Source organism: Camelina sativa, chromosome 11, assembly GCF_000633955.1.
Source record: "Camelina sativa cultivar DH55 chromosome 11, Cs, whole genome shotgun sequence".
Classification (NCBI taxonomy): domain Eukaryota; kingdom Viridiplantae; phylum Streptophyta; class Magnoliopsida; order Brassicales; family Brassicaceae; genus Camelina; species Camelina sativa.
This window is the reverse complement of record NC_025695.1, coordinates 46,999,274-47,009,096: the sequence shown is the minus strand read 5'-3', so window position 1 is coordinate 47,009,096 and position 9,823 is coordinate 46,999,274. Positions and strand designations below refer to the sequence as shown.

General features: G+C 38.7%; 2 protein-coding genes across 3 annotated transcripts; one reads left to right on the top strand and one right to left on the bottom strand.

Annotated features, from left to right (window-relative positions):
* Positions 224-3,260, top strand: LOC104726867 (protein NRT1/ PTR FAMILY 2.11). The gene is made up of 4 exons (XM_010445817.2): positions 224-578; positions 1,072-1,289; positions 1,371-1,930; positions 2,017-3,260. The coding sequence occupies exons 1-4, from the start codon at positions 422-424 to the stop codon at positions 2,924-2,926; spliced, it is 1,845 nt and encodes a 614-aa protein (XP_010444119.1). The 5' UTR covers positions 224-421; the 3' UTR covers positions 2,927-3,260.
* LOC104726868 (ATPase 11, plasma membrane-type) lies at positions 3,141-8,689 on the bottom strand. Of its 2 annotated transcripts, none has more exons than XM_019232813.1 (21): positions 8,636-8,689; positions 8,403-8,522; positions 8,178-8,276; positions 7,956-8,093; positions 7,687-7,821; positions 7,367-7,546; positions 7,042-7,248; positions 6,781-6,900; positions 6,571-6,690; positions 6,354-6,476; positions 6,165-6,269; positions 5,930-6,074; positions 5,531-5,695; positions 5,203-5,441; positions 4,995-5,027; positions 4,785-4,866; positions 4,484-4,644; positions 4,149-4,334; positions 3,874-4,056; positions 3,586-3,764; positions 3,141-3,486 (listed from the first exon to the last, which is right to left on the bottom strand). In XM_019232813.1, exons 1-21 carry the CDS (start codon positions 8,687-8,689, stop codon positions 3,381-3,383), a joined length of 2,880 nt encoding a protein of 959 aa, XP_019088358.1. In that variant the 3' UTR covers positions 3,141-3,380. The 2 variants fall into 2 exon arrangements, with proteins under 2 accessions (XP_019088358.1, XP_019088359.1); XM_019232814.1 differs by having other exon boundaries at positions 3,141-3,477.

The following is a 9,823-nucleotide window of genomic DNA, read 5'->3' as shown; positions in this document are numbered from 1 at the left end:
GGAGAGCTTAAAAGAACGTGCCGTTATTAAGAGGGAGTGTTCTGATGGGGCCACACCACTTATTAATGGAATCTACATTTTCACTAATTTTTCTGAAATGCTTTTTAAAGAGTAACAATTTTTAATGTTCGGAAAAAACAAACTTTTTTATGAATATTATAATCACTAACAGAGCTCTCCTTCACGGCCAAATACACAAATTACTACTTTGTCTAGATTCCTACAACTCTACTTCTCCACCATCCTCTTTCTTCTTACCAATATAAATAGAGAGGTCTCTAAGATGAAGAAAACAGTCATCATTTGCCTTTGAGAGACATAGCAAAACACATTACAATAAGATAAAAGAAACTACAAATAAATATATATACGACTATTTTCTTCTTTTTTGTTGTTGTAATAATTTACTTGTAGCAACAAAATGGAGAGAAAACATCTTGAAGTTGAGTCCAAGGACCAAAACCCTTCCTCCGCCGTGTACGGTGGCTCTGCTACGGCTGTTGACTCTGCTGATGAAGATGTTCAGAATCAGAAGAAAGTCGTTTTTAGAGGCTGGAAAGTCATGCCTTTTATTATTGGTAACACAAATATTATGAATCATTTATCCATTTTTTTCCTTCTTCTAATTTAAAACCTTTATTATTATTTTTTGGTTCTATGGAGTTTTGTGATAAATTCTGGAAACTGTTTAAAACAAAAAAATCTATACTAAAAAAAGAAAAGAAGAAAAACATCAGTCTTGCTCGAAGTCTTCGAAGACTTGTTAGTTTGATTTGTGACGAGGAGAGTTGTTTTTGTTTTGTCTTGGTTTTGTCAGATTCTCTGTGTTATCTTAAACTTTGACTTAGTCAACGGTAATTTAAGACAAAAACAAGAGGGAGAGAGAGATGTCGAGATTTTATAACATATATTTGGTAAAAAAAATTAACTAAAACACACAGATTTATATAATTCTTGATTCTTAATTTGGTTTCTGATTCAACCAAAAGCAATATTTTGAAAGTTATATCACAAACCTCTATGTTTGATCAAAGTCTTACGCTATTGGTTCTTTGTTGTTGTTATAATCAGGAAATGAGACATTTGAGAAGCTTGGGATCATTGGAACACTATCAAACCTTCTGGTTTATTTAACTTCAGTCTTCAACATGAAGAGTATCACAGCTGCAACAATCATTAATGCCTTTAGTGGCACAATCAACTTCGGAACTTTCGTAGCTGCTTTCCTCTGTGACACTTACTTTGGTCGATACAAGACTCTTAGTGTCGCGGTCATCGCCTGTTTTCTTGTACTGATCCTTCCTCTTTTTTTAATCTTTAGAAGGTTTTAAAGTCATAAAAATCTGATCAGTGAATTGGGGTTTTTGTAGGGATCGTTTGTGATACTAATGACTGCTGCAGTGCCAAAATTGCATCCAGCTGCATGTGGAACAGCAGTAGATAGCGTGTGTAACGGGCCAACTGGAGGCCAGATAGCGTTTCTACTGATGGGCCTCGGGTTCCTTGTTGTGGGAGCAGGTGGGATCAGACCGTGTAATTTAGCTTTTGGTGCTGATCAGTTCAACCCGAAGAGCGAATCAGGGAAAAGAGGGATTGACAGTTTCTTCAATTGGTACTTCTTTACCTTCACATTCGCGCAGATCTTGTCGCTGACTCTAGTCGTGTACATTCAGTCTAATGTAAGTTGGACGATCGGTTTAACCATCCCGGCCGTTCTAATGTTCTTGGCCTGCTTGATTTTCTTTGCGGGCGATAAGTTGTATGTAAAAATCAAAGCCTCTGGTAGTCCATTGGCCGGTATAGCTCAAGTTATAGCGGTTGCGATCAAGAAACGTGGATTAAAGCCCGTGCAACAGCCTTGGCTTAACCTTTACAATTACTACCCACCAAAATACGCAAACTCCAAGCTTAAATACACCGACCAATTCAGGTAAAAACACTCACACACACCAAAATATATTGTCACTTTCTTTATATGTTTTATGTTTACTGAAAATGCTTTCTTGTATTTGGCAGATTTCTAGATAAAGCGGCCATCATGACTCCTAAAGACAAGTTGGAGTTAGATGGTAAGCCTGCTGATCCGTGGATGCTCTGTACAATGCAACAAGTTGAAGAAGTGAAGTGCATTGTTAGAGTGCTTCCTATATGGTTTGCTTCATCAATCTACTACTTGACCATAACTCAACAAATGACTTATCCCGTCTTCCAAGCCCTCCAGAGCGACCGTCGCTTAGGATCAGGAGGATTTGTGATCCCTGCAGCCACCTACGTGGTTTTCTTGATGACAGGAATGACAATCTTCATCGTAGTCTACGACCGTGTGCTCGTACCTACCATGAGAAGAATCACTGGTCTAGACACAGGGATAACGCTCTTGCAGAGAATCGGAACTGGCATTTTCTTCGCTACCGCAAGCTTAATAGTCTCAGGATTTGTCGAGGAACGAAGGAGAACGTTCGCTCTGACTAAACCAACACTTGGTATGGCGCCACGAAGAGGAGAAATCTCTTCAATGTCAGCTATGTGGCTGATTCCGCAGCTCTCACTGGCGGGTGTAGCCGAGGCATTTGCAGCGATTGGACAAATGGAGTTTTACTACAAGCAGTTTCCTGAAAACATGAGGAGTTTCGCAGGATCCATATTTTACGTAGGAGGAGGGGTTTCGAGTTACCTTGGTAGCTTCTTGATTGCAACAGTTCACAGGACGACGCAGACCTCGTCCGGGGGTAACTGGTTAGCTGAGGATTTGAACAAAGGAAGATTGGATCTCTTCTATTTCATGATCGCCGGAATGTTGGCAGTAAATTTCGTTTATTTCTTGGTGATGTCAAGATGGTATAGGTACAAAGGAAGTGATGATGAAGTGACAACATATGAAACCAATGAAGATATCATCAAACAGCAGGACAAGAACGTTGCCTGATGATTATGTGTTTCTCTCATCTTCTGGAAGCTGTTAAGACTTCGTTTTTGGTCAGCTTCAATCCTCGTACATTTTCTTGGAATAAGCCTTAGAGAAATGAAGTAATCATATAGTTGTTCTGGCTTTTTTTTCTTTTCTTTTCTGGTTCATGTGCTAGATCACATCTCTTTCTTTCTATCATTGTGGACAAAAGAGAGATTTATAACATCAGATGTATTGCAAAATAAAAATTTGTCTGGCATTTTGAGGATTCTGTTTCTATCTTCTGTCATATTTCATCATAATAACAGAACAAATCTTAACACTCAGAAGAAGAAATTAAAAAAAAAAAAAACAAACAAAAAAACTAAAGAAACTGATACTTATATGCATAATTTGTATTTAAGTTTCTAACAGCGATATTGACCTTCTTGAATGATTTTGAGACGGTTCTTGGGCTCTCTCGATGCTTCTCTCAGACGGTGTAAGCTTGTTGAATGGTTTCAATGTCAAGACCTTTTAGTCTCACAACAGATTCAACATGACCCTTCAGTGTGTGAAGCTCCCGCAACCTATCAAAGCTTAAGAAAGAATGAGACAGTAACAAAATGATTTGGTTTTGTCCTCAATATTCAAAAAGTGTTCCTTCTCAGGAAGAAAAAAGCATTGATGATTATTACCTGGCGATCTCGGCTCTTCTCTTAGCTTCTTCAGCCATTTGGGAAAGCTCATTGAAATGGGTTCGCTCTGGGAACATCTTAGCATCTGGTGCTTGCAAGCCGTGCAGGGTTCTCTGTGCATGCGCCCATTGTAGCTCCCTTTGTTCTTTTCCGAAATCCTTCTGCCTTGTGAATGCAACCTATGGAACACAAGCAGAATCCATTTGTGTCACAATCCAAGATCAAGTACAGATAGGGCAAATGGATAGAGGACAAATGAAACCAAAAATATTGCTTTTTGATGCATACCCTTTGTTCGATAACAAGATCCCAGGCTCTGCCGCTAAGGGCATAACGAATCAAGAACTTGATGATATCAAGAGGAATATAGAATACAATATTGTAAAGCCAGATGACCCCAGCCCATCCCCACCCGATTCCTTCTATTGCAGCAAAGCTCCAATTAGCATAAACTGCAATTAGAGTAGCCACCTGTTTTGGAAGAAAAAGATCACAAAATGAAACAGCGGTTTATATAACTCTAACTAGAGTGCTGACCATGGATAGTGAAGTGCCACACTGACCAATTGTGCGAGGATAAATGCTATCACAAGCCACATCCCAGGACGTTCAACATAAGACCAACTCCGTGATCGGGTCACAAAGATAAGCGCCTGACTTATGATGCTGACTTGTAGGTATATTGCAGAGGCAAGCTTTCGGAAATCATCATGTGCTGTTTTCTCAAGTGTTGAAACTCCAAAAGTTCGCTGAAATCATCATATAATAAAATCTTGTCAATAAGACACATAAAACAAGATTATGTATGTGCTCCATTAATTTCAGGTGCTAATGGAGCACATACATAATTCAACGAGAAAAACAAGCAAAAGTATTTTACTGAAGAGAGAGATTATACCGGGAAGAAGTCGGTTTTATATGCAACCCAGAAAAATATAACTGTCATCATAGCCATGTAGCTCCCAAACACAACGCCAGTTGCAAAAATCTCTGACAGTTTCCAGCTATCTGGAAGAGGGGAAGGTTTCACTCTGTCTTTTGATATTGTCATAATAGTGCCTACAAATTCAGTGCCACAAGAGTTAATGAATACAGCGGAACTCTAGAAAAACAATGTAAATCAGCAAAAAGTATAGATATACTGAAAATACAGTTTTGACAGAAATATAGAGAGATGTATGCAAAAATAATGAACGAACCATCATTCAGGATGGCGATGATAAGGACCATGAAGGGTGGAAAGTCAAACTTCCATATGAGAGCCAGTAGCATGAAGCCAAGCTGAATTAAAGATAGATTGTAGAAAAGGAAATCACAAGGAGTATCATAGACACATGAAAAATCAAGTTGTAATGCGAACTTGGGAAAAAAAGAAGACTAGGACAAAAGAAAAGCAAATGACAACTTACGACAATACGGATAGTGATGGACACCGCATATATCTGTCCAGGAAAATACCAAGCCAGATCAAGTTATTTGTTTACGAAACAAAAGAACCAATGATATTGACTTGCATAAATAGAATATTGTCTGTATTATACATTGCATGATTCCTCCATGACAATGCAGAGAAAGTTGAAAGATATGATGGAGAGCGAGAATAAATGCAACACTCACTGTATAATTTTTCATTCTCTGGAAGATAGCACGACTGGTCAAGACAGCGCTGATGATAACACTTAGACCAGGTTCAGTAAGAACAATATCTGAAGCACTGCGTGCTGCGTCAGTTGCATCAGCAACTGCAATGCCAATATCAGCTTTTTTAAGAGCAGGAGCATCATTTACTCCATCACCTGTCATTCCACAGATATGCTTCCTCGCTTGTAGTCGCTTAACTATCTCATATTTATGCTCTGCAAACCATTTCCATGACTAATTTTGGTTAAAATCCTAAGATACGCTTGATAAAGTTTTTGGAGAAACAGGGGAAAAAACAATTTACCAGGAAAAACGCCAGCAAAGCCATCGGCCTTTTCTATGAGATCATCGATGGGTAAGGCACCAATAGACTCATCCTTGTGCTGTCCAAGCAAAGCAGATGAAGGGTACATGTTGGTTCCCATCCCTAAACGGCGTCCAGTCTCTTTTCCTATAGCCAACTGATCCCCTATAGAATGTAACAAACCTTTAGCAAAGACAAACAAATACAGAAAAGAAGAGGCATAACTCAACAACATTGCAAAGAATGAGAAAACTGTCCTGATTAAGGTGTGTCAATTAGAATAAGGATATTACATGGAAAAGCATCATAGACAACAAATGTATATGGAAGGCAAAGAAAAAAAGACATATTGACTTTTAAGGGAGACTACTCAAGTTCTGAGTTGAACAAAAAATTCACCTGTGATCATTTTGACATTCACCCCAAGATTTAAAGCCCTTCTAATTGTCTCGGCACTGTCATGCCTAGGTGGGTCAAAAAGAGGCATGAGACCTATAAATTGCCAAGGGCCTCCAGCACTTTCCTTCGTCCCTTCCGGAACTTCCTGCAGAAGGCCAAACACTTCCAACCTTGAATCTTGTATCAACTTACACTAATATATCCTGGGAAACTTGAGGTGCTAGTCTCCAATTACCTGGTATGCCACGGCAAGAGATCGCAAACCCCGTTCAGCGAACTTGTCTATTACAGCATGAACTCGACGCTCAATCTCTGCTGTATTGTGCGCAAGATTTAGGATCTGAGAAAACGGCAATAGAAGGTAATAAGACTATGCTCAACACCAAATTTTTTGAAAAGAACATATATGCAATCAATAGCTTACTTGCTCAGGTGCACCTTTGCTGACCCTATGCATTTTACCATCACTGTCAATATATGTAAGAGCCGTCCTCTTATCAGTGGGATTGAATGGAAGAAAGTGAACCTCTCGAACACCAGCTCGTGCCTACAGAAAGCAATATTGAGGAAGATTTAGACTAACAGTGTAGTTCTGTAGCAATTAGTATAAAAAAATGTTTCTGTAGCTAAACCAGTATTACCTCTTTAGGGTCAGCAAGCATCCCAACTATAGCAGCATCGATGGCATCCTGGTTTTCCAGTCTAGAGGCTTGAGCTGCCATCAGGACTACTGTATCCGCATCCACTCCTTTCGTGAAAACCTATATACATAAAACTTGCACTCATTCAGAAACAGCTACCGTGATCCTGGATCCTGCAAAGATGCATTTATTTAACCAAGCCCACATTACCTCGATAAGATTTTTGTCAACGGTAAGCTTGTTCAATGTTAAAGTTCCAGTCTTGTCGCTGCAAAGCACATCCATGCCAGCCATTTCCTCAATCGCTGTCATCCTCTTGGTTATTGCTCCCTGTGATATATATCAGAATATAATCATACAGCCATTAAAACACACAGAAATTTCAAGCAAGTTCATTCAAAACAAAATTCTTTAAGAAATTAAAAGACAACAAAATACAAAACAGACAGAACTAATGTGGATCTGGCTAACCTGCTGAGATAGTCTATGTGAGCCAATGGCCATGGTCACAGACAGAACTGTAGGCATGGCGATTGGGATACCACCAATGAGAAGCACAAGAAGATTATCAATTCCAGGACGATAGTCTCGGTGTTGAATGGGATACATCACGACAATCTCAATGATCATCCCCACTGCAATAGAGCAAATGCAGAAATTCCCAATAGCAGTTAAGACCTGAAACAAAACAGATATAAATATTAATAGAGTTTGAACCAACTCGAAAAGGAAACAAAGATACACCATACAAGATCTCAACAATGAGAATTTTCAAAAACATGTAAAAGAAGCATGCCTGCTGGAAATGGCCAACTTGGTTGGTTGTATCGACAAGATGCGCAGCCTTTCCAAAGAAAGTATGGACTCCCGTTGCAATGACAACTGCTTCAAGCTCTCCCTGTTTGCAAGTGGAGCCAGAATACACACCATCGCCTGGACCTTTGGTTACTGGTAGAGATTCACCGGTAAGAGAAGACTACAGAACAAAGGGTTCAAAAGAGCTTCAGTACAAATTCTTAATTTGGAAAGTAAGAAAAACTTAGCAGTATAACATCCAAACAAGTGGCTAATGATTGAAGCTACGTGCACCAACAATATGGGTCATCAGGGTCAAACCTGATCGATCTTAAGGGGATCACCCTCGAGAAGGCGAGCATCAGCTGGAACGATATCCCCAAGCTTGATGCTGATTATGTCACCCGGAACAAGAATTGCAGCATCCTGCTCACCCCACCTTCCATCTCGAAGAACCTTCACAAAATACATTAAGCAATTGGTAAACCACAAATGAGTAGCTAAGAACCAAACAGACAAACTGACATATCTTAAGACAAATTCAGAGCAACAACCTGAAAACAAAGAAGCAAAAAGCAAAAAGATCAAACCTTTGCTTTAGGGGCAAGACGTGCCATAAGAGCAGCAGCAGCATTCCCAGCGTTGTTCTCCTCAATGAAACTGATGGTGGAGTTTATCACAAGAAGAGTAATAATACCAACAAAGTCTTGCCAGTCAGGAGGTTTCCCCTGGTAAGCAAAGCATTATTAAAGAACACAGACATAATGAAAAGAAGTTAACTTTAAAAGATAAAGAGTCTAGAATGTGCTCACTCCTCCATTAGCAAGAGCAATAGCCATGATAGCAGCAGCTTCCATCACCCAAGAAAGAGGATTCCACATGAAACCAAGAAATTTCAGGAATTTGCTTTCCTGCAAAAAAAGAAACTTTTGCTTCAGAACATCGAAATTATAATCTTTTGGAGCTTACAGAGCTAAACTCTAGAACCCTAAATTCCAGAAAACAAGAGAAGAGAAGAGAAGGGAAGGGAAGGGAACCTTTTTCTCTTCGAGCTTGTTATGGCCAAAGAGAGCAAGCCTCTCATCAGCAGCCTCAGTAGTGAGACCTTCTCTGCTACATCTCAGACTCTCAAAAACTTCATCAATGGGCACATTCTCCTGGTAAAACAGAATTGCTTCAGACTCTTTCTCTTCCCAGATAAAGATAACATCAGACAAACAAAACCAAAAAAAAAAAAAAAAAAACCCAAACTTTTGAGTAGATCTGTTACCAGATCCACCGTTTCTTTCAAAACAGCCTCAAGGACTTCTTCCTTGTCTCCCATATTCTCCTGCTAGCTCTAAACTACACAACAACAAAAAAAAAAAGACAAATTATTACAAATTCGCCATGGGAAACACCACCAAAAAGCTTCGAAAATATCGAGAAACAGAGAAGCAGAAACCTGTTTCTTGAGGGTTGAAATCCTTATCTCCTTCTTAGACTTTTGAGGTTGTTTTTTTTTTTTGGGGGGTGTCAGAAAGAAGAAAGAAGAGTAGAGAAGAGAGGATGAGAAAACCGCTAAAGGTTAGTGGCAGTATGGGAAGCTAACACACACACTCCGACCTCTCTCCCTCGCCCCACAATTATATCTCCTTTTTTATTTTAATTTAATATTCTTAGTCTTGTTTTAGGTATCTTTTTTCTTACTTACATTTTCAACCTTTTTTCTCCTTGCGTCAAAGTAGGATTCAGTAGACCTTCTTAACAAAAATAAATTAAAATACACTCGATTAGGAAATTAATTACTTGATTAATTACAATCTGAAATATTCTCTACATATCTGACTCCCTTAAATACCTTTCTCTTTTTTTTTTTGTATTTACAATGCAAAAGTACAGCTGTAAATATTTTGTATTTATTATCTGACTATCTATTTTTCCTTTTTTTCTGATAACAAATCTTAATCATCTTTTTTTCCTTAATTAAACACACTAAAACGTTATATCATCATCAAACTAAAGCAAGGAGAGTTGCCGTATTTAAAAAAAAAACGGGGGTGTTTCATAGTTAAGGTTTTGCATTTGTTGTTGTTGTAGCCTTGTAGGCGTCGATGACCGTTGGGATTTTCATAAAAATTAAATAGTGCATCACATTACATTGTACTGTAATAAATAAAAAAGCAGCCATGTGCATCAAAAAAAAAAATGGTGGCCAAATGCGAAGAAGAGCTCTGATGCTCGCTTTTGTAAAACCGACACGTGTCCATGAGAAAAAAAAACAAGAACACAGTTCACAATTTACAACACACGCCAAAACACAACCCACGTGACGCAGACCTTTTTCTTCTTTTTCTTTTCTTTTCGAGATAAAGTTGTGTTTTTTGTTTATTTTCCTATACAAAAATTTAAAGTACACCATGTTCCGTACGGTACCCGTCCGTAAGAATAAGATCGAGAGTTTTTTTTTTTTTTTTTT

Excerpts from the sequence above, each read along its gene's own strand:
- LOC104726867 (XM_010445817.2), top strand. The coding sequence starts at position 422 with ATGGAGAGAAAACATCTTGAAGTTGAGTCCAAGGACCAAAACCCTTCC. Across the intron at positions 579-1,071 it reads AGTCATGCCTTTTATTATTG|GAAATGAGACATTTGAGAAG; the intron begins GTAACACAAATA and ends TGTTATAATCAG. Across the intron at positions 1,290-1,370 it reads CGGTCATCGCCTGTTTTCTT|GGATCGTTTGTGATACTAAT; the intron begins GTACTGATCCTT and ends GGGTTTTTGTAG.
- LOC104726868 (XM_019232813.1), bottom strand. The coding sequence starts at position 8,689 with ATGGGAGACAAGGAAGAAGTCCTTGAGGCTGTTTTGAAAGAAACGGTG. Across the intron at positions 6,691-6,780 it reads TTGACAAAAATCTTATCGAG|GTTTTCACGAAAGGAGTGGA; the intron begins GTAATGTGGGCT and ends TTATGTATATAG. Across the intron at positions 4,867-4,994 it reads CCATCACTATCCGTATTGTC|CTTGGCTTCATGCTACTGGC; the intron begins GTAAGTTGTCAT and ends TCTTTAATTCAG.